This window comes from Artemia sp. Qi Xiang Cuo, chromosome 8 (genome assembly GCF_049724085.1).
Source record: "Artemia sp. Qi Xiang Cuo chromosome 8, ASM4972408v1, whole genome shotgun sequence".
Classification (NCBI taxonomy): domain Eukaryota; kingdom Metazoa; phylum Arthropoda; class Branchiopoda; order Anostraca; family Artemiidae; genus Artemia; species Artemia sp. Qi Xiang Cuo.
This window is the reverse complement of record NC_142801.1, coordinates 75674622-75699344: the sequence shown is the minus strand read 5'-3', so window position 1 is coordinate 75699344 and position 24723 is coordinate 75674622. Positions and strand designations below refer to the sequence as shown.

Genomic DNA, 24723 nt, shown 5'->3' with positions numbered 1-24723 from the left:
AAATTTTTGTGTGTGTGTGAGTTTTTGTGTGTATGTAAGTTCATGTATGTGTGTGTTATGATTTTTGTGTTCTGGCAAGAAAATGGCTTTCCTTTAACATACTTAGCCATAGTTAGTTGAAACTGTACATAAATATAATAATTTTTAGTCTAAGTGCGTGGCTGCTAAAGGAGCAATGAGAAATTAGTTTTGTAGGCTAAATATCTTCGCAGTTGACCAATACCCTCCTATTTCTAGAGGGGTGTTGATACACTGACGGCATTTAGACACTGTGGTGATGGTTAATAGGTCTTCTTGTTGACGGTTTTTGGTTGATTATCATCATTTTCATTAATACCACTTAATGATTTTTTGTGTTCTCGCAAGAAAAATACTTCGGCTTTTAAGATACTTAGCCGTAGTTAGTTGAAACTGTGCATAAATATCGTAATTTTTGTCTAATTGTGTGTGTGTAAATTTGTGTGTGTGTGTGTAAGTTTTTGTGTTTGTGTGTGTGTGTGTGTAATAGTGAGTGTTACTTTAAGTTATTGTTTGTGAGTGTGATTTTTTTATATTTTTTGAGATATAGTTATATTGTGTGGTTGTGTTTGTGTTTTTGTCTTTGTGTTTGTGTTTTTGTGTCTGTTTTTTTGTTTTTGTGTGTCTGTTTCTCTGTCTTTTTTTGTGTTTGTGTATCTGTTTGTGTATTTGTCTGTGTTTTTGTGTATGTGTATGTGTATGTGTGTGTGTGTGTGTGTGTGTGTGTGTGTGTGTGTGTGTGTGTGTGTGTGTGTGTGTGTGTGTGTGTGTGTGTGTGTGTGTGTGTGTGTGTGTGTGTGTGTGTGTGTGTGTGTGTGTGTGTGTGTGTGTGTGTGTGTGTGTGTGTGTGTGTGTGTGTGTGTGTGTGTGTGTGTGTGTGTGTGTGTGTGTGTGTGTGTGTGTGTGTGTGTGTGTGTGTGTGTGTGTGTGTGTGTGTGTGTGTGTGTGTGTGTGTGTGTGTGTGTGTGTGTGTGTGTGTGTGTGTGTGTGTGTGTGTGTGTGTGTGTGTGTGTGTGTGTGTGTGTGTGTGTGTGTGTGTGTGTGTGTGTGTGTGTGTGTGTGTGTGTGTGTGTGTGTGTGTGTGTGTGTGTGTGTGTGTGTGTGTGTGTGTGTGTGTGTGTGTGTGTGTGTGTGTGTGTGTGTGTGTGTGTGTGTGTGTGTGTGTGTGTGTGTGTGTGTGTGTGTGTGTGTGTGTGTGTGTGTGTGTGTGTGTGTGTGTGTGTGTGTGTGTGTGTGTGTGTGTGTGTGTGTGTGTGTGTGTGTGTGTGTGTGTGTGTGTGTGTGTGTGTGGGGTTTGGTGTGGGGGTGGGTGTGTGGGGGGGGGGGGTGGTGTTTTGTTTTTGGTGAGGTTGTTTGGGAGTGTGTGTGTGTGTTTGTGTGTGTGTGTGTGTGTGTGTGTTTATATTTATGTTTATGTGTATATGTTTGTGTGTATGTGTCTGTGTATATATATGTATGTGTGTATGTATATATGTGTGTGTAAGTTTTTTTGTGTGTGTGTGTATGTTTTTGTGTGTGTTTAAGTTTTTGAGTGTGTGTGTAATTTTTTTTGTGTGTGTGTAATTTTGTGTGTGTGTGTGTGTTAGTTTTTGTGTGTGTGTGTAGTTTTTTGTGTGTGTGTTTATGTTTTTGTGTGTGCGTAAGTTTTTGTTTGTGTGTGTAAGTTTTTTTGTGTGTGTAAGTTTTTGTGTGTGTGTCAGTTTTTGTGTGTGGGTGTAAGTTTTTGTGTGTGTGTGTAAGTTTTTGTGTGTGTGTGTAAGTTTTAGTGTGCGTGTGTAAGTTTTTGTGTGTGTGTTCTGATTTTTGTGTTCTCGCAAGAAATTGGTTCGCCTTTAACATACTTAGCCATAGTTAGTTGAAACTGTGAATAAATATCATAATTTTTAGTCTAATTGCGTGGCTACTAAAGGAACAATGAGCAATTACTTTATGTAGGCTAAATATCTTTGCAGTTGATCATTACCCCCCTATTTTCCGAGGGGTGTTGACAAACTGACGGCATTGTGACACTTTGGTGATGGTTAATCGGTGTTCTCGTTGACGGTTTTCGGTTGATTATCATCATTTTCATTAATACCACTTAATGATTTTTTGTGTTCTCGCAAGAAAAATACCTCGCCTTTTAAGATACTTAGCCGTAGTTAGTTGAAACTGTGCAAAAATATATTATTTTTTGTCTAATTGTGTGTGTGTGTGTAAATTTGTGTGTGTGTGTGTGTGTGTAAGTTTTTGTGTTTGTGTAATTTTGTGTGTGTGTGTGTAAGTTTTTGTGTGTGTAAGTTTTTTTGTGTGTGTGTGTGTATGTGTGTGTGTTTTTTATTTTTATTTTGTTTTTGTTTGTATTTTTGTGTGTGTGTGTGTCAGATTTATTGAGTGTGAAAGTTTTTGTTTTGTGTGTAAGTTTTGGCGTGTGTGTGTTAGTTTTTGTGTGTGTGTAAGTTTTTGTGTGTGGGTGTAAGTTTTTGTGTGTGTGTGAGTTTCTGTGTGTGGGTGTATGTTTTTGTGTGTGTGTGTATGTTTTTGTGTGTGTGTGTCAGTTTTTGTGTGTGTGAGTTTTTGTGTGCGTGTGTAAGTTTGTTTGTGTGTGTGTGTAAGTTTTTGTGTGTGTGTGTAAGTTTTGGCGTGTGTGTGTAAGTTTTTGTGTGTGTGTGTAAGTTTTTTGTGTGTGTGTGTAAGTTTTTGTGTGTTTGTGTAAGTTTTTTTTTGTGTGTGAGTTTTTTTTTTGTGTGTGTGTGTGTGTAAGTTTTTGTGTTTGGGTGTAAGTTTTTGTGTGTGTGTGTAATTTTTTTGTGTGTGTAAGTTTTTTTGTCTGTGTAAGTTTTTGTGTGTGTAAATTTTTGTGTGTGTGTGTGAAAGTTTTTTTTTGAGTGTGTAAGTTTTTGTGTGTGTGTAAGTTTTTTTGTGTAAGTTTTTTTTGTGTGTGTTTAAGTTTTTGTGTGTGTGTAAGTTTTTGTGTGTGTGTAAGTTTTGGCGTGTGTGTGTAAGTTTTTGTGTGTGTGTAAGTTTTTTTGTGTGTGGGTGTAAGTTTTTGTGTGTGTGTAAGTTTCTGTGTGTGGGGGTAAGTTTTTGTTTGTGTGTGTCTGTTTTTGTGTGTGTGTGTAAGTTTTTGTGTGTGTAAGTTTTTGTGTGCGTGTGTAAGTTTGTGTGTGTGTGTGTGTAAGTTTTTGTGTGTGTGTGTAAGTTTTTGTGTGTGTGTGTTAGTTTTTGTGTGTGTGTGTAAGTTTTTTGTGTGTGTGTAAGTTTTTGTGTGTGTGTGTGTTAGTTTTTGTGTGTGTGTGAGTTTTTGTGTGTGTGTGTGTGTGTGTGTGTGTAAGTTTTTGTGTGTGGGTGTAAGTTTGTGTGTGTGTGTTATTTTTATTTGTGTGTAATTTTTTTGTGTTTGTAAGTTTTTGTGTGTGTTAATATTTGTGTGTGTTTGTGAAAGTTTTTTTTTTGAGCCTCTAATTTTTTGTGTTTTTATGTTTTTTTGTGTGTTTTAGTTTTTTTTTGTAAGTTTTTTGTGTGTGTGTGTAAGTTTTTGTGTGCGTGTGTATGTTTTTGTGTGCGTGTAAGTTTTTGTGTGTGTGTGTGTGTGTGTGTGTGTGTCTGTGTGTGTCTGTGTCTGTGTGTCTGTGTGTCTGTGTCTGTGTCTGTGTCTGTGTGTGTGTGTGTGTCTGTGTGTGTGTCTGTGTGTCTGTGTGTCGTGTGTGTGTGTGTGTGTGTGTGTGTGTGTGTGTGTGTGTGTGTGTGTGTGTGTGTGTGTGTGTGTGTGTGTGTGTGTGTGTGTGTGTGTGTGTGTGTGTGTGTGTGTGTGTGTGTGTGTGTGTGTGTGTGTGTGTGTGTGTGTGTGTGTGTGTGTGTGTGTGTGTGTGTGTGTGTGTGTGTGTGTGTGTGTGTGTGTGTGTGTGTGTGTGTGTGTGTGTGTGTGTGTGTGTGTGTGTGTGTGTGTGTGTGTGTGTGTGTGTAAGTTTGTGTGTGTGTGTGTTTAAGTTTTTGTGTGTGCCCATTTTGAAGTTGGAAAATATTTATATTATTCGGAAAAATGGAAATGATCAATAACTAATTTCTTTTTCATTGAAAAAATTCAGAATAGAAGTTGAACTTTTCTTCACTTCGTTGAGAAAATTAAAAATTGAAGTAGAACTTTTTATCTTCTGGGAAAATATTCACAAGTATGCTATAGCTTTTTCTATCAACTACGGAAAAATTTAGAATAGAACTTTAAATTTCTTTATGTCTTTGGTGAACTTAAAACCGAAGTGGAAGATTTTTATTTTCTCTGGAGAAATTACAATTGGAGTGTGTTCTTTGGTAAAATTCAGAAGAGAACTTGAACTTTTCTATCTTCCGTGAAAAATTAGGAACAGTATTTAAATTTTTTTCATCTCTTTGAGAAAAATTTGATCCGAATTGAAAAATTTTTTATATTATTCTTAAAAAATTGAAATTATTAATAACTAATTTCTTTTTCATTGAGAAAACTCAGAAGAGAACTTTAACTTTTCATAACTTCTTTGATAAAATTTAAAATTGAAATATAACTGCTTATCTCCAAATAAAATATTTTCAACTATAATATTGCCATTTCTATCTACTCAGTAAACATTTAGAATTTGTAAAATTGGTTTAAGAAGGTTATTAAGAAAAGAACTTGTACTGAAAAGATATAATAAAGCCTTTTGGAAAGTATTGCTTGATGTTTGGGTGTGCAAAAGAGTCGTAAAGTAAAGTTGTGGGGAAAAGATAAGTACTTCAACATGTAAAATGGGGTTTAGGAAGGACCTTAAGAAAAAAACATGTTCTGAAATGCCTTTGAAAAGTATTGCATGATATTGGGTAATTCAAAAAGCCTTATAGTTAAGTTGTGGGGGAAAAGATAACTACTTCAAGTTGTAAAATTGGTTTATGAAGGACATTAAGAAATAAACTTGTTCTGAAAAAATATAATAAAGCCCTTTGAAATGTGGGGACCCTTCTGTGTCTCAAATGCACAAAAAAGTATTAACAAAATGGGGACGGGGCTCTTTGGAGACCTGGGGAGGGCATTTGGGGATCCGGAGGGCCCTTGTGGGCTGGGTGGTCCTTTGGGAGCATTGGGAACCTTCGGGGACTGGGGTAGAGGACCTAACGACACTGTTCAAATGGAACTTATCTATTATAACGACCACAGAGTTTCACCTTCAAATCCTCTTCTAAAATCTCTTCAAAAATCACCTTTTAAAATGTTTCTAACTGTTTCACCGAAATAATTCCCTAAAATAATAATTTGTTCTGAAAAGATACAATAAAGCCTTAAAAAAGTATTAAAATGGTGGCTCTGGAGCGTTTGGGGCTCGGGGGGCCCTTTGGGAATCCGGAGTACCTTTGAGGACCGGTGGCTTCCTTGGGGGTTGGGGTGGGGGGATCGGAACCCTTTTGGGGTTGTGGTAGGGGACCTCACAACACTGTTCAAATGGAACTTGTGTATTATAACGACCACAGAGTTTCACCCTCAAATCCTCTTCTAAACTCATCTTTTAAATCATCTTTTAAAATGTCTCTAACTGTATCGCCGAAATAATTCCATAACCTGTCTAAAACGGTTTCGCCCAAATAATCCCTAAACGTAAATTCAGCGTGTTCCTTTTGTTTTTGGCATCTCTGCACTGAGGCATCTCAAATAAATAAGAACCCTGATTCCCGCGCTAAAACTATTCATCGCTAAGATGTTTATTTGAGAATTTTTTCCATGGCGTTTGGTTATTAATATCTTTTGGAGTTCGACCAAAAGAGTTGTTTCCAAGCCAAAGACATTAATGACTTGGATCTATTCCTGGAGAATCGTTTCTAGGCGAAAATTTTTTAAGTCTGACAGATGATGTCATTGGTTGATTGATCTGTCAAGAAAGGGGAATTAATTTGTTGTTTCTAAGTGGAATTATTGATTCAAGATATGGGGAATTGAGGTCGACAGCACAGGTGTTCCAAATTTCTGGAAACTCATAACATTCGCTGAGAGCAACAACATGAAGGAAGTGTCATTGACCTGCTCCCACTAGACTCAATAATCCATTAAAGTGAGAAAGTTCCTGTTTTTCCATTCTCACTGACAAAAACCATAAATCATCCATAACCATCCATGAAAAACATCAAATAAATCGACCAACACACATAACCATCCATGAAAACAGACATAACTGTGACAAAATTCCTGTTTTTCAAGTGAGAAAAATACTGTTTTTTCATTCTCAGTGACAAAAACCATAAACCATCCATAACCATCCATGAAAAACATCAAATAAATCGACCAACACACATAACCATCCATGAAAACAGACATAAATGTGACAAAATTCCTGTTTTTCAAGTGAGAAAAATACTGTTTTTTCATTCTCAGTGAGAAAACCATAAACCACGTGGGTCGTCCCGGAGTAGCACCTCCCTCTCTACTACCACCAGAAAACTAAAAGAAAAAGTCCTTTACAGGGGAAAATAACTTACTGAAAGAACTAAAAAACCTTACCCTTGGTTCAACTGAGATTTTAGCTGTCCAATCCCCTCCATTAGTACCGCCTTGTCTTTTCACAAAAGAAGTCTGTATGCGAACCAACTTGTCTTGAATATCCTGTACTCCGAAATTTCGACCGTCATGCTCAAGCCAACCATAACTATCTAAATTGTCGCTTTGCTCACAATTGTGCCTTAAAAACATCATTCTTAATATTTAACAGTCTAATCATAACACTAAGCGAAATAACTACTGCTAACAACAACTCATTGCACCTAAGAGCCACATGAGGCCAAACAACTGCCCAAGTTCCTCCTTCCCCCCAGTTTTTATTCCTCCAGAAAGTCTTGTTTTTTGTTTGAGACGAGATTGACTATAAAAAAGCACAATTTTTGAAAAATTCTTCATGCCAGAATACCTTCCTCCTCTCTCCCTCCGTACGCGTATTAGGTATATAATTGTCACTTTGCTCAAAATTGTGCCTTAAAAAGATCGTTCTTAATATTTAATAGCCTAATCATAATAATAAGCAAAATAACTACTGCTAACAACAACTCATTGCGCCACAAAGCCACACGAGGCCAAACAACTGCCCAAGTTCCTCCTTCCCCCCAGTTTTAATCCTCAAGAACGTCTTGTTTTTCGTTTGAGACGAGATGGAGTATAGAAAAGCACAATTTTTGAATAATTCCTCATGCCAGAATACCCTCCTCCTCTCTCCCTCCGTACGCGTATTAGGTATATAATTGTCACTTTGCTCAAAATTGTGCCTTAAAAAGATCATTCTTAATATTTAATAGACTAATCATAACAATAAGTAAAATAACTACTGCTAACAACAACTCATTGCACCACAAAGCCACATGAGGCCAAACAACTGCCCAGGTTCCTCCTTCCCCCCAGCTTTTAATCCTCAAGAACGTCTTGTTTTTCGTTTGAGACGAGATGGAGTATAGAAAAGCACAATTTTTGAAAAATTCCTCATGCCAGAATACCCTCCTCCTCTCTCCCTCCGTACGCGTATTAGGTATATAATTGTCGCTTTGCTCACAATTGTGCCTTAAAAAGATCATTCTTAATATTTAATAGACTAATCATAACAATAAGTAAAATAACTACTGCTAACAACAACTCATTGCACCACAAAGCCACATGAGGCCAAACAACTGCCCAGGTTCCTCCTTCTCCCCAGCTTTTAATCCTCAAGAACGTCTTGTTTTTCGTTTGAGACGAGATGGAGTATAGAAAAGCACAATTTTTGAATAATTCCTCATGCCAGAATACCCTCCTCCTCTCTCCCTCCGTACGCGTATTAGGTATATAATTGTCACTTTGCTCAAAATTGTGCCTTAAAAAGATCATTCTTAATATTTAATAGACTAATCATAACAATAAGTAAAATAACTACTGCTAACAACAACTCATTGCACCACAAAGCCACATGAGGCCGAACAAACTACCCAAGTTCCTCCTTCTCCCCAGTTTTTAATCCTCAAGAACGTCTTGTTTTTCGTTTGAGACGAGATGGAGTATAGAAAAGCACAATTTTTGAAAAATTCCTCATGCCAGAATACCCTCCTCCTCTCTCCCTCCGTACGCGTATTAGGTATATAATTGTCGCTTTGCTCACAATTGTGCCTTAAAAAGATCATTCTTAATATTTAATAGACTAATCATAACAATAAGTAAAATAACTACTGCTAACAACAACTCATTGCACCACAAAGCCACATGAGGCCAAACAACTGCCCATGTTCCTCCTTCTCCCCAGCTTTTAATCCTCAAGAACGTCTTGTTTTTCCTTTGAGAAGAGATGGAGCATAAAAAAGCACAATTTTTGAAAACCCCTCATGCCAGAATACCCTCCTCCTCTCTCCCTCCGTACGCGTATTAGGTATATAATTGTCGCTTTGCTCACAATTGTGCCTTAAAAAGATCATTCTTAATATTTAATAGTCTAATCGTAACAATAAGCAAAATAACTACTGCTAACAACAAGTCATTGCACCACAAAGCCACATGAGGCCGAACAAACGACCCAAGTTCCTCCTTCTCCCCAGTTTTTAATTCTCAAGAACGTCTTGTTTTTCGTTTGAGACGAGATTGACTATAAAAAAGAACAATTTTTGACAAATTCCTCACGCCAGAATACCCTCCTCCTCTCTCCCTCCTTACGCGTTTTAGGTATATAATTGTCGCTTTGCTCACAACTGTGCCTTAAAAAGATCATTCTCAATATTTAATAGACTAATCATAACAATAAGTAAAATAACTACTGCTAACAACAACTCATTGCACCACAAAGCCACATGAGGCCAAACAACTGCCCAGGTTCCTCCTTCTCCCCAGCTTTTAATCCTCAAGAACGTCTTGTTTTTCCTTTGAGAAGAGATGGAGCATAAAAAAGCACAATTTTTGAAAACCCCTCATGCCAGAATACCCTCCTCCTCTCTCCCTCCGTACGCGTATTAGGTATATAATTGTCGCTTTGCTCACAATTGTGCCTTAAAAAGATCATTCTTAATATTTAATAGACTAATCATAACAATAAGTAAAATAACTACTGCTAACAACAACTCATTGCACCACAAAGCCACATGAGGCCAAACAACTGCCCAGGTTCCTCCTTCCCCCAGCTTTTAATCCTCAAGAACGTCTTGTTTTTCCTTTGAGAAGAGATGGAGCATAAAAAAGCACAATTTTTGAAAACCCCTCATGCCAGAATACCCTCCTCCTCTCTCCCTCCGTACGCGTATTAGGTATATAATTGTCGCTTTGCTCACAATTGTGCCTTAAAAAGATCATTCTTAATATTTAATAGTCTAATCGTAACAATAAGCAAAATAACTACTGCTAACAACAACTCATTGCACCACAAAGCCACATGAGGCCGAACAAACGACCCAAGGTCCTCCTTCTCCCCAGTTTTTAATTCTCAAGAACGTCTTGTTTTTCGTTTGAGACGAGATTGACTATAAAAAAGAACAATTTTTGAAAAATTCCTCACGCCAGAATACCCTCCTCCTCTCTCCCTCCGTACGCGTATTAGGTATATAATTGTCACTTTGCTCAAAATTGTGCCTTAAAAAGATCATTCTTAATATTTAATAGACTAATCATAACAATAAGTAAAATAACTACTGCTAACAACAACTCATTGCACCACAAAGCCACATGAGGCCAAACAACTGCCCAAGTTCCTCCTTTCCCCCAGTTTTAATCCTCAAGAACGTCTTGTTTTTCGTTTGAGACGAGATGGAGTATAGAAAAGCACAATTTTTGAATAATTCCTCATGCCAGAATACCCTCCTCCTCTCTCCCTCCGTACGCGTATTAGGTATATAATTGTCTCTTTGCTCACAACTGTGCCTTAAAAAGATCATTCTCAATATTTAATAGTATAATCATAACAAGAAGCAAAATAACTACTGCTAACAACAACTCATTGCACCACAAAGCCACATGAGGCCAAACAACTGCCCAAGTTCCTCCTTTCCCCCAGTTTTAATCCTCAAGAACGTCTTGTTATTCGTTTGAGACGAGATGGAGTATAGAAAAGCACAATTTTTGAATAATTCCTCATGCCAGAATACCCTCCTCCTCTCTCCCTCCGTACGCGTATTAGGTATATAATTGTCACTTTGCTCAAAATTGTGCCTTAAAAAGATCATTCTCAATATTTAATAGTATAATCATAACAAGAAGCAAAATAACTACTGCTAACAACAACTCATTGCACCACAAAGCCACATGAGGCCAAACAACTGCCCAAGTTCCTCCTGTCCCCCAGTTTTAATCCTCAAGAACGTCTTGTTATTCGTTTGAGACGAGATGGAGTATAGAAAAGCACAATTTTTGAATAATTCCTCATGCCAGAATACCCTCCTCCTCTCTCCCTCCGTACGCGTATTAGGTATATAATTGTCACTTTGCTCAAAATTGTGCCTTAAAAAGATCATTCTCAATATTTAATAGTATAATCATAACAAGAAGCAAAATAACTACTGCTAACAACAACTCATTGCACCACAAAGCCACATGAGGCCAAACAACTGCCCAAGTTCCTCCTTTCCCCCAGTTTTAATCCTCAAGAACGTCTTGTTTTTCGTTTGAGACGAGATGGAGTATAGAAAAGCACAATTTTTGAATAATTCCTCATGCCAGAATACCCTCCTCCTCTCTCCCTCCGTACCCGTATTAGGTATATAATTGTCACTTTGCTCACAACTGTGCCTTAAAAAGATCATTCTCAATATTTAATAGTATAATCATAACAATAAGTAAAATAACTACTGCTAACAACAACTCATTGCACCACAAAGCCACATGAGGCCAAACAACTGCCCAAGTTCCTCCTTTCCCCCAGTTTTAATCCTCAAGAACGTCTTGTTTTTCGTTTGAGACGAGATGGAGTATAGAAAAGCACAATTTTTGAATAATTCCTCATGCCAGAATACCCTCCTCCTCTCTCCCTCCGTACGCGTATTAGGTATATAATTGTCGCTTTGCTCACAACTGTGCCTTAAAAAGATCATTCTCAATATTTAATAGTATAATCATAACAAGAAGCAAAATAACTACTGCTAACAACAACTCATTGCACCACAAAGCCACACGAGGCCAAACAACTGCCCAAGTTCCTCCTTTCCCCCAGTTTTAATCCTCAAGAACGTCTTGTTTTTCGTTTGAGACGAGATGGAGTATAGAAAAGCACAATTTTTGAATAATTCCTCATGCCAGAATACCCTCCTCCTCTCTCCCTCCGTCCGCGTATTAGGGATATAATTGTCGCTTTGCTCACAACTGTGCCTTAAAAAGATCATTCTCAATATTTAATAGTATAATCATAACAAGAAGCAAAATCACTACTGCTAACAACAACTCATTGCACCACAAAGCCACACGAGGCCAAACAACTGCCCAAGTTCCTCCTTTCCCCCAGTTTTAATCCTCAAGAACGTCTTGTTTTTCGTTTGAGACGAGATGGAGTATAGAAAAGCACAATTTTTGAATAATTCCTCATGCCAGAATACCCTCCTCCTCTCTCCCTCCGTACGCGTATTAGGTATATAATTGTCACTTTGCTCAAAATTGTGCCTTAAAAAGATCGTTCTTAATATTTAATAGCCTAATCATAATAATAAGCAAAATAACTACTGCTAACAACAACTCATTGCGCCACAAAGCCACACGAGGCCAAACAACTGCCCAAGTTCCTCCTTCCCCCCAGTTTTAATCCTCAAGAACGTCTTGTTTTTCGTTTGAGACGAGATGGAGTATAGAAAAGCACAATTTTTGAATAATTCCTCATGCCAGAATACCCTCCTCCTCTCTCCCTCCGGACGCGTATTAGGTATATAATTGTCACTTTGCTCAAAATTGTGCCTTAAAAAGATCGTTCTTAATATTTAATAGCCTAATCATAATAATAAGCAAAATAACTACTGCTAACAACAACTCATTGCGCCACAAAGCCACACGAGGCCAAACAACTGCCCAAGTTCCTCCTTCCCCCCAGTTTTAATCCTCAAGAACGTCTTGTTTTTCGTTTGAGACGAGATGGAGTATAGAAAAGCACAATTTTTGAATAATTCCTCATGCCAGAATACCCTCCTCCTCTCTCCCTCCGTACGCGTATTAGGTATATAATTGTCACTTTGCTCAAAATTGTGCCTTAAAAAGATCGTTCTTAATATTTAATAGCCTAATCATAATAATAAGCAAAATAACTACTGCTAACAACAACGCATTGCGCCACAAAGCCACACGAGGCCAAACAACTGCCCAAGTTCCTCCTTTCCCCCAGTTTTAATCCTCAATAACGTCTTGTTTTTCGTTTGAGACGAGATGGAGTATAGAAAAGCACAATTTTTGAATAATTCCTCATGCCAGAATACCCTCCTCCTCTCTCCCTCCGTACGCGTATTAGGTATATAATTGTCGCTTTGCTCACAACTGTGCCTTAAAAAGATCATTCTCAATATTTAATAGTATAATCATAACAAGAAGCAAAATAACTACTGCTAACAACAACTCATTGCGCCACAAAGCCACACGAGGCCAAACAACTGCCCAAGTTCCTCCTTTCCCCCAGTTTTAATCCTCAAGAACGTCTTGTTTTTCGTTTGAGACGAGATGGAGTATAGAAAAGCACAATTTTTGAATAATTCCTCATGCCAGAATACCCTCCTCCTCTCTCCCTCCGTACGCGTATTAGGTATATAATTGTCGCTTTGCTCACAACTGTGCCTTAAAAAGATCATTCTCAATATTTAATAGTATAATCATAACAAGAAGCAAAATAACTACTGCTAACAACAACTCATTGCACCACAAAGCCACACGAGGCCAAACAACTGCCCAAGTTCCTCCTTTCCCCCAGTTTTAATCCTCAAGAACGTCTTGTTTTTCGTTTGAGACGAGATGGAGTATAGAAAAGCACAATTTTTGAATAATTCCTCATGCCAGAATACCCTCCTCCTCTCTCCCTCCGTACGCGTATTAGGTATATAATTGTCGCTTTGCTCACAACTGTGCCTTAAAAAGATCATTCTCAATATTTAATAGTATAATCATAACAAGAAGCAAAATAACTACTGCTAACAACAACTCATTGCACCACAAAGCCACACGAGGCCAAACAACTGCCCAAGTTCCTCCTTTCCCCCAGTTTTAATCCTCAAGAACGTCTTGTTTTTCGTTTGAGACGAGATGGAGTATACAAAAGCACAATTTTTGAATAATTCCTCATGCCAGAATACCCTCCTCCTCTCTCCCTCCGTACGCGTATTAGGTATATAATTGTCGCTTTGCTCACAACTGTGCCTTAAAAAGATCATTCTCAATATTTAATAGCATAATCATAATAATAAGCAAAATAACTACTGCTAACAACAACTCATTGCGCCACAAAGCCACACGAGGCCAAACAACTGCCCAATTTCCTCCTTTCCCCCAGTTTTAATCCTCAAGAACGTCTTGTTTTTCGTTTGAGACGAGATGGAGTATAGAAAAGCACAATTTTTGAATAATTCCTCATGCCAGAATACCCTCCTCCTCTCTCCCTCCGTACGCGTATTAGGTATATATTTGTCGCTTTGCTCACAACTGTGCCTTAAAAAGATCATTCTCAATATTTAATAGTATAATCATAACAAGAAGCAAAATAACTACTGCTAACAACAACTCATTGCACCACAAAGCCACACGAGGCCAAACAACTGCCCAAGTTCCTCCTTTCCCCCAGTTTTAATCCTCAAGAACGTCTTGTTTTTCGTTTGAGACGAGATGGAGTATAGAAAAGCACAATTTTTGAATAATTCCTCATGCCAGAATACCCTCCTCCTCTCTCCCTCCGTACGCGTATTAGGTATATAATTGTCGCTTTGCTCACAACTGTGCCTTAAAAAGATCATTCTCAATATTTAATAGCCTAATCATAATAATAAGCAAAATAACTACTGCTAACAACAACTCATTGCGCCACAAAGCCACACGAGGCCAAACAACTGCCCAAGTTCCTCCTTACCCCCAGTTTTAATCCTCAAGAACGTCTTGTTTTTCGTTTGAGACGAGATGGAGTATAGAAAAGCACAATTTTTGAATAATTCCTCATGCCAGAATACCCTCCTCCTCTCTCCCTCCGTACGCGTATTAGGTATATAATTGTCACTTTGCTCAAAATTGTGCCTTAAAAAGATCGTTCTTAATATTTAATAGCCTAATCATAATAATAAGCAAAATAACTACTGCTAACAACAACTCATTGCGCCACAAAGCCACACGAGGCCAAACAACTGCCCAAGTTCCTCCTTCCCCCCAGTTTTAATCCTCAAGAACGTCTTGTTTTTCGTTTGAGACGAGATGGAGTATAGAAAAGCACAATTTTTGAATAATTCCTCATGCCAGAATACCCTCCTCCTCTCTCCCTCCGTACGCGTATTAGGTATATAATTGTCACTTTGCTCAAAATTGTGCCTTAAAAAGATCGTTCTTAATATTTAATAGCCTAATCATAATAATAAGCAAAATAACTACTGCTAACAACAACTCAGTGCGCCACACAGCCACACGAGGCCAAACAACTGCCCAAGTTCCTCCTTTCCCCCAGTTTTAATCCTCAAGAACGTCTTGTTTTTCGTTTGAGACGAGATGGAGTATAGAAAAGCACAATTTTTGAATAATTCCTCATGCCAGAATACACTCCTCCTCTCTCCCTCCGTACGCGTATTAGGTATATAATTGTCGCTTTGCTCACAACTGTGCCTTAAAAAGATCATTCTCAATATTTAATAGTATAATCATAACAAGAAGCAAAATAACTACTGCTAACAACAACTCATTGCGCCACAAAGCCACATGAGGCCAAACAACTGCCCAAGTTCCTCCTTTCCCCCAGTTTTAATCCTCAAGAACGTCTTGTTTTTCGTTTGAGACGAGATGGAGTATAGAAAAGCACAATTTTTGAATAATTCCTCATGCCAGAATACCCTCCTCCTCTCTCCCTCCGTACGCGTATTAGGTATATAATTGTCGCTTTGCTCACAACTGTGCCTTAAAAAGATCATTCTCAATATTTAATAGTATAATCATAACAAGAAGCAAAATAACTACTGCTAACAACAACTCATTGCACCACACAGCCACACGAGGCCAAACAACTGCCCAAGTTCCTCCTTTCCCCCAGTTTTAATCCTCAAGAACGTCTTGTTTTTCGTTTGAGACTAGATGGAGTATAGAAAAGCACAATTTTTGAATAAGTCCTCATGCCAGAATACCCTCCTCCTCTCTCCCTCCGTACGCGTATTAGGTATATAATTGTCGCTTTGCTCACAACTGTGCCTTAAAAAGATCATTCTCAATATTTAATAGTATAATCATAACAAGAAGCAAAATAACTACTGCTAACAACAACTCATTGCACCACAAAGCCACACGAGGCCAAACAACTGCCCAAGTTCCTCCTTTCCCCCAGTTTTAATCCTCAAGAACGTCTTGTTTTTCGTTTGAGACGAGATGGAGTATAAAAAAGCACAATTTTTGAATAATTCCTCATGCCAGAATACCCTACTCCTCTCTCCCTCCGTACGCGTATTAGGTATATAATTGTCGCTTTGCTCACAACTGTGCCTTAAAAAGATCATTCTCAATATTTAATAGCCTAATCATAATAATAAGCAAAATAACTACTGCTAACAACAACTCATTGCTCCCCAAAGCCACACGAGGCCTAACAACTGCCCAAGTTCCTCCTTTCCCCCAGTTTTAATCCTCAAGAACGTCTTGTTTTTCGTTTGAGACGAGATGGAGTATAGAAAAGCACAATTTTTGAATAATTCCTCATGCCAGAATACCCTCCTCCTCTCTCCCTCCGTACGCGTATTAGGTATATAATTGTCGCTTTGCTCACAACTGTGCCTTAAAAAGATCATTCTCAATATTTAATAGTATAATCATAACAAGAAGCAAAATAACTACTGCTAACAAAAACTCATTGAACCACAAAGCCACACGAGGCCAAACAACTGCCCAAGTTCCTCCTTTCCCCCAGTTTTAATCCTCAAGAACGTCTTGTTTTTCGTTTGAGACGAGATGGAGTATAGAAAAGCACAATTTTTGAATAATTCCTCATGCCAGAATACCCTCCTCCTCTCTCCCTCCGTACGCGTATTAGGTATATAATTGTCGCTTTGCTCACAACTGTGCCTTAAAAAGATCATTCTCAATATTTAATAGCCTAATCATAATAATAAGCAAAATAACTACTGCTAACAACAACTCATTGCGCCACAAAGCCACACGAGGCCAAACAACTGCCCAAGTTCCTCCTTTCCCCCAGTTTTAATCCTCAAGAACGTCTTGTTTTTCGTTTGAGACGAGATGGAGTATAGAAAAGCACAATTTTTGAATAATTCCTCATGCCAGAATACCCTCCTCCTCTCTCCCTCCGTACGCGTATTAGGTATATAATTGTCGCTTTGCTCACAACTGTGCCTTAAAAAGATCATTCTCAATATTTAATAGTATAATCATAACAAGAAGCAAAATAACTACTGCTAACAACAACTCATTGCGCCACAAAGCCACACGAGGCCAAACAACTGCCCAAGTTCCTCCTTTCCCCCAGTTTTAATCCTCAAGAACGTCTTGTTTTTCGTTTGAGACGAGATGGAGTATAGAAAAGCACAATTTTTGAATAATTCCTCATGCCAGAATACCCTCCTCCTCTCTCCCTCCGTACGCGTATTAGGTATATAATTGTCGCTTTGCTCACAACTGTGCCTTAAAAAGATCATTCTCAATATTTAATAGTATAATCATAACAAGAAGCAAAATAACTACTGCTAACAACAACTCATTGCACCACAAAGCCACACGAGGCCACACAACTGCCCAAGGTCCTCCTTTCCCCCAGTTTTAATCCTCAAGAACGTCTTGTTTTTCGTTTGAGACGAGATGGAGTATAGAAAAGCACAATTTTTGAATAATTCCTCATGCCAGAATACCCTCCTCCTCTCTCCCTCCGTACGCGTATTAGGTATATAATTGTCGCTTTGCTCACAACTGTGCCTTAAAAACATCATTCTCAATATTTAATAGTATAATCATAACAAGAAGCAAAATAACTACTGCTAACAACAACTCATTGCACCACAAAGCCACACGAGGCCAAACAACTGCCCAAGTTCCTCCTTTCCCCCAGTTTTAATCCTCAAGAACGTCTTGTTTTTCGTTTGAGACGAGATGGAGTATAGAAAAGCACAATTTTTGAATAATTCCTCATGCCAGAATACCCTCCTCCTCTCTCCCTCCGTACACGTATTAGGTATATAATTGTCGCTTTGCTCACAACTGTGCCTTAAAAAGATCATTCTCAATATTTAATAGTATAATCATAACAAGAAGCAAAATAACTACTGCTAACAACAACTCATTGCACCACAAAGCCACACGAGGCCAAACAACTGCCCAAGTTCCTCCTTTCCCCCAGTTTTAATCCTCAAGAACGTCTTGTTTTTCGTGTGAGACGAGATGGAGTATAGAAAAGCACAATTTTTGAATAATTCCTCATGCCAGAATACCCTCCTCCTCTCTCCCTCCGTACGCGTATTAGGTATATAATTGTCACTTTGCTCAAAATTGTGCCTTAAAAAGATCGTTCTTAATATTTAATAGCCTAATCATAATAATAAGCAAAATAACTACTGCTAACAACAACTCATTGCGCCACAAAGCCACACGAGGCCAAACAACTGCCCAAGTTCCTCCTTCCCCCCAGTTTTAATCCTCAAGAACGTCTTGTTTTTCGTTTGAGACGAGATGGAGTATAGAAAAGCACAATTTTTGAATAATTCCTCATGCCAGAATACCCTCCTCCTCTCTCCCTCCGTACGCGTATTAGGTATATAATTGTCACTTTGCTCAAAATTGTGCCTTAAAAAGATCGTTCTTAATATTTAATAGCCTAATCATAATAATAAGCAAAATAACTACTGCTAACAACAACTCATTGCGCCACAAAGCCACACGAGGCCAAACAACTGCCCAAGTTCCTCCTTCCCCCCAGCTTTTAATCCTCAAGAACGTCTTGTTTTTCCTTTGAGAAGAGATGGAGCATAAAAAAGCACAATTTTTGAAAACCCCTCATGCCAGAATACCCTCCTCCTCTCTCCCTCCGTACACGTATTAGGTATATAATTGTCGCTTTGCTCACAATTGTGCCTTAAAAAGATCATTCTTAATATTTAATAGTCTAATCGTAACAATAAGCAAAATAACTACTGCTAACAACAATTCATTGCACCACAAAGCCACATGAGGCCGAACAAACTACCCAAGTGCCTCCTTCTCCCCAGTTTTTAATCCTCAAGAACGTCTTGTTTTTCGTTTGAGACGAGATTGACTATAAAAAAGAACAATTTTTGAAAAATTCCTCACGCCAGAATACCCTCCTCCTCTCTCCTCCGTACGCGTATTAGGTATATAATTGTCGCTTTGCTCACAACTGTGCCTTAAAAAGATCATTCTCAATATTCAATAGTATAATCATAACAAGAAGCAAAATAACTACTGCTAACAACAACTCATTGCGCCACAAAGCCACATGAGGCCAAACAACTGCCCAAGTTCCTCCTTCCCCCCAGTTTTAATCCTCAAGAACGTCTTGTTTTACGTTTGAGACGAGATGGAGTATAAAAAAGCACAATTTTTGAACAATTCCTCATGCCAGAATACCCTCCTCCTCTCTCCCTCCGTACGCGTATTAGGTATATAATTGTCGCTTTGCTCACAACTGTGCCTTAAAAAGATCATTCTCAATATTTAATAGTATAATCATAACAAGAAGCAAAATAACTACTGCTAACAACAACTCATTGCGCCACAAAGCCACACGAGGCCAAACAACTGCCCAAGTTCCTCCTTCCCCCAGTTTTAATCCTCAAGAACGTCTTGTTTTACGTTTGAGACGAGATGGAGTATAAAAAAGCACAATTTTTGAAAAATTCCTCATGCCAGAATACCCTCCTCCTCTCTCCCTCCGTACGCGTATTAGGTATATAATTGTCGCTTTGCTCACAACTGTGCCTTAAAAAGATCATTCTCAATATTCAATAGTATAATCATAACAAGAAGCAAAATAACTACTGCTAACAACAACTCATTGCACCACAAAGCCACATGAGGCCAAACAACTGCCCAAGGTCCTCCTTCCCCCCAGTTTTAATCCTCAAGAACGTCTTGTTTTACGTTTGAGACGAGATGGAGTATAAAAAAGCACAATTTTTGAAAAATTCCTCATGCCAGAATACCCTCCTCCTCTCTCCCTCCGTACGCGTATTAGGTATATAATTGTCGCTTTGCTCACAACTGTGCCTTAAAAAGATCATTCTCAATATTTAATAGTATAATCATAACAAGAAGCAAAATAACTACTGCTAACAACAACTCATTGCGCCACAAAGCCACACGAGGCCAAACAACTGCCCAAGTTCCTCCTTCCCCCCAGTTTTAATCCTCAAGAACGTCTTGTTTTACGTTTGAGACGAGATGGAGTATAAAAAAGAACAATTTTTGAAAAATTCCTCATGCCAGAATACCCTCCTCCTCTCTCCCTCCGTACGCGTATTAGGTATATAATTGTCGCTTTGCTCACAACTGTGCCTTAAAAAGATCATTCTCAATATTTAATAGTATAATCATAACAAGACGCAAAATAACTACTGCTAACAACAACTCATTGCGCCACAAAGCCACACGAGGCCAAACAACTGCCCAAGTTCCTCCTTCCCCCCAGTTTTAATCCTCAAGAACGTCTTGTTTTACGTTTGAGACGAGATGGAGTATAAAAAAGCACAATTTTTGAAAAATTCCTCACGCCAGAATACCCTCCTCCTCTCTCCCTCCGTACGCGTATTAGGTATATAATTGTCGCTTTGCTCACAACTGTGCCTTAAAAAGATCATTCTCAATATTTAATAGTATAATCATAACAAGAAGCAAAATAACTACTGCTAACAACAACTCATTGCGCCACAAAGCCACACGAGGCCAAACAACTGCCCAAGTTCCTCCTTCCCCCCAGTTTTAATCCTCAAGAACGTCTTGTTTTACGTTTGAGACGAGATGGAGTATAAAAAAGCACAATTTTTGAAAAATTCCTCATGCCAGAATACCCTCCTCCTCTCTCCCTCCCTACACGTATTAGGTATATAATTGTCGCTTTGCTCACAATTGTGCCTTAAAAAGATCATTCTTAATATTTAATAGTCTAATCGTAACAATAAGCAAAATAACTACTGCTAACAACAATTCATTGCACCACAAAGCCACATGAGGCCGAACAAACTACCCAAGGTCCTCCTTCTCCCCAGTTTTTAATTCTCAAGAACGTCTTGTATTTCGTTTGAGACGAGATTGACTATAAAAAAGAACAATTTTTGAAAAATTCCTCACGCCAGAATACCCTCCTCCTCTCTCCCTCCGTACGCGTATTAGGTATATAATTGTCGCTTTGCTCACAACTGTGCCTTAAAAAGATCATTCTCAATATTTAATAGTATAATCATAACAAGAAGCAAAATAACTACTGCTAACAACAACTCATTGCGCCACAAAGCCACATGAGGCCAAACAACTGCCCAAGTTCCTCCTTTCCCCCAGTTTTAATCCTCAAGAACGTCTTGTTTTACGTTTGAGACGAGATGGAGTATAAAAAAGCACAATTTTTGAAAAATTCCTCATGCCAGAATACCATCCTCCTCTCTCCCTCCCTACACGTTTTAGGTATATAATTGTCGCTTTGCTCACAATTGTGCCTTAAAAAGATCATTCTTAATATTTAATAGTCTAATCATAACAATAAGCAAAATAACTACTGCTAACAACAATTCATTGCACCACAAAAGTAGAGAGGGGGGTACAAGCCCGGTACGGACATAATTTATGCATGTTTTTATGGTTTTTGTCACTGAGAATGAAAAAACAGGATTTTTCTCACTTTGATGTATTTTCATGGTTTTTTGATTCTAATGGGGTCAAGAACACCTCTTTCAAGGTCGATGTATTTGTTTTTTCCAATTGTATTGTCTCCGGAGTGGAGTCTGAACAAGCGTATCAACGGTGGGGAAGAGATATATTGATCTAGGACAAGATGGGGGAAATGGATTTCCGAGAAATTGATTGCGTAATCGACTAGGACAAGTGAATTTCTGAGAAATTGATTGTGTAATCGAAGGGGAGCTAAATTTCTGAGAAAATTATTGCGTAATTGAAGGAAAACTAAATTTCTGAGAAATTGATTACATAATCGCTGGGGAGAATGTTTTGATCCGATAACGGGAAACAGGATCACGTGTCCCCTTCTAAGCCAATCAGGGAGCCGGTTACAAAAGATGTCTTTCTCTAAGCCAATCAGAGAGTCGGTTACATATGGTTTCCCATTCGCCAATCGCCACAATTCGCCCTTGAGATTTCGTATATAATGGACATGCGTTGTGATTAAACATTCAGAAAGTTATGTGCCACTATGGATATAACATTGGATATTATTAATTTGGATACTCTGGATACAATGATTAACAATGTGAGTTCTGTTTAGCAAATTCCCATAGTTTATTTTCAAATAAAATCATTTTACATAGTTACCCCACAATATATTCAAATTCAGGTACCCCCACCCCCACCCCACCATACAAACTTCACTATATATTGTTTATACTCGCTAGAAAGCTTAAAATATGTTCTTTTTTACCACGTAAAACTAACCTCCCCCCTCCACACCCCCCTGAGTTTATAACTTTAGTTCTTCCAATAGAAATAACTATGTTTTTGAACTTTTGTTTTGACAGCCAACTTTCTGTCTATCCCGTAGCTATTAAGCCACTCTGGTTTGACTTAAGCCTTTCCGCAAAGATTTAAATAGCTGATAATTACTGTCACCCTTTTAAAGTACATCCGGCCTCATAATCCTTACGTTAGTGGCTTTAACCAAAGGTTTCACAGATCAAAAAGGATACTTTTGATCAAATTAACATCATAGCTTCTTCATCGCAAATTTGACTATTGCTTTACTGAAAAGGAAGAGGGACTATTTTCTGTAAGAGAGAGGGGGGATTGTTAAGAGGGGGATGGATGCCAGTTTCATGTCATATTCATTTTCCATTTTGAGTAGTCAGTGTTTATATGGGGGGGGGGGTTAGGGTTGCAATGCCTTGCTTCTAACATCTTCATTGTAAAGCGAAAACAAAGTGTTTCTTCGCATGAAAAGTAAGGGGCCGGGATTTCTATGAAAAAGAATACATAGCTTTAATATGTGTAAATTGAATAGCATTTGATTTCTGAACCAAGTATATTTCTCAAAATTTTTTACTTTTTGTTTTTTTGAAAATGGGGGGAGGGGGGCATCTTTGCGATTAATGCTTTCTAGACAAAATTATGGTTAGGGGGTTGGGGGGTACTAATTTTCCTTCTGTAAAAAAGGGAAAAAATATTTCAATACTAAATTTTTTCTTCTTTTTATGGGAAATTATGAAGAATGTGCGCCTCCGCCTGAAAAGAGAGCAAGGGGTAATAATAAAACCCCTGCGAAGGCGACAGTTGTGCGGCATGGTCGCTGTCCGAGGCCCTCCAGACAAGTGTTGCCTGTCCAAGTCCAATCCAATCAGGAACCAATGCAACCTACCAGTGACATCGCCATCGTCGCATCTGTGCAAGCCCGTGAAACCGCTGGCTCGACTACACAAGTCCGTGCCGTCACTGGCCCTGCTGCACAAGCCGCAGCCCAATCTGTGCAAGTACATAACGCCGCCAGCTCGTCCACCCTCCATCATGCGTTGCCAGGGCCATCAGGCACTCAACTGCAGCCGGGATATAAAAATGTGAGCATTTTTACCTGGCTATAGAAATATCTAAGCAAACACATTTTTCATCACTGTAAAAGTGTGTCAGGGATATTAGAACTGTTATTTCCTCTATAATCCCACACCCCTTGTTTTAAATTTCTCTGCCCCCTCCCCACAGAGAGACCTAAATATAATGTAATTGTTTTTACTTGTCAAAGAAACCGCTTTTTTTAATTTTTCCTATTTTCTCTGCCTACTGCAGACATCTTCGCTATCTTTCAACCTCATAATAACATTTTTAGCTAATTTCTAGTTTACTGTTAGAGAGCCTTTTTATCTCAAAATGCTATTTTTCACTAGAATATTTTAGTTTTAAGGGGCCTTCCAACAATCGATTCCTTTCATCAGAGTAAAAGCGTGTCAGAGATATTAAAAGAAATTGTTCCCCTTCCCCCTTTTAAATCAGGTCAATTATCGTATACATTCAGTCTGCTGAATTCTCATAGTGAAGCCAAAAAAGGCGCTATATTCCGATCATATTTCCTCATAGCAAATTCTTTACGTTATAAACTGCTTTTATTTAAAACCATTTTCTATCGGAAAGAGTTAGGCTATCAAGTAAAGACCGCGTTTTTTTTTCAAAGCAGATAAAGAGTATTAATATGAATTATTTTTCGAGGAGTCGTTTGAACAGAATCAAAACATTCTATGTCATCTTTTAAATTGTATTAAGTTGGAACTTTCAGAATATATATAGAGTAGGGAACTAAATGCTACTGCTAAGCGCGCTTTTAAATAATAATCCAATTTTTAAAAATAGGAATGATTTAGACACTTTGAAAATAAGCTATTTTTCTTTTATAGATTACATTGACTCCATATGCTCTGACCCCCTCACCAACTGAAGAAAGAAGTACTGAACTCATTGAACGGGCAATGGAATTTCATGCAATTCACAACAATGAATCGCCAACTATCAACGAATTGCATGGTATCGTTAATTCACTTGAAATACCGTTTAATACTAATGATTTTTTAGCTGATTATTTTAATGTTGATTATAGCGCAGTTGAGCAGGGGGACTTGAGTCCAAACACATTAGAAATTTTAGAGGATTTTTCCAATGAATTAACAGGGAACCCTCCCCCCGCTGATTACCTACTTGCACTTTAAAAAACTGAAGTGGCTTCCCCTAGGCCTATTTTTGAACAATGTGGGGGAGGGGTGTTGATAATATACAAGAGGGGAAGGAGGAGGAGGGGGTAATATCCAATTTACTTCATTTCCCGAGTTTCAACTCACAAACACAATTTTAAATACAATAGTTGTCTACACTGCAAATTTTGGAGACCCTTTTAATTCGCTTTTGGGTAATTTTGTGTTTGACCCTGTAGAAATTCTTCATGAATATGTAGGTAAAATTCGTGCACTGCTAGAAAACCAAATTCAGTTGTGGGGAGGAGGTAGGGATTCCATTAAGGTTCCAATTGCTTTGAAGGTGTTTTATTTAAATGAGGGAAAAAGTGAGGTTTATCATCATTATGTACATACCGAGATGCGAGTGGTCTATCCAAATTTAGAGAATTTTGAGGGAGTTTTTTTCAGAGTGGATAGGCCATATTGTTACGCAACTCGAGAATTATAACAAAAACGGGAGCGGGTCTGTAGTTTTATTTTATTAAATTTTAAGTTTTAATATTTGTAAATTTAAAAAAGATTTTATTTTAAGAGGGGGCAGGGGGGGCGGGGGAAAGGTCTACAGTTTTAAAATATAATCCCGATTAAGTAGGTGGTCAAGGTGTCCGGCGAATCTGTTTTGAAACAGGTCAAAAATGTTTCAAGTACGCTTTCCTCATATCAGCATTCGAGCCTGTAGCACGTGATGCTACCAAGACGAAA

At 38.3% G+C, this 24723-nt stretch overlaps 1 protein-coding gene across 1 annotated transcript in view; it reads right to left on the bottom strand.

Annotated features, from left to right (window-relative positions):
• The window catches only part of GCS1 (mannosyl-oligosaccharide glucosidase), a 101692-nt gene that overhangs the window by 28908 nt on the left and 48061 nt on the right, over positions 1-24723 (bottom strand). The window contains exon 5 of the mRNA XM_089092790.1: positions 6500-6677. Coding sequence (XP_088948916.1) covers positions 6500-6677 — 178 coding nt within the window. The remainder of the gene's footprint in view (positions 1-6499; positions 6678-24723) is intronic.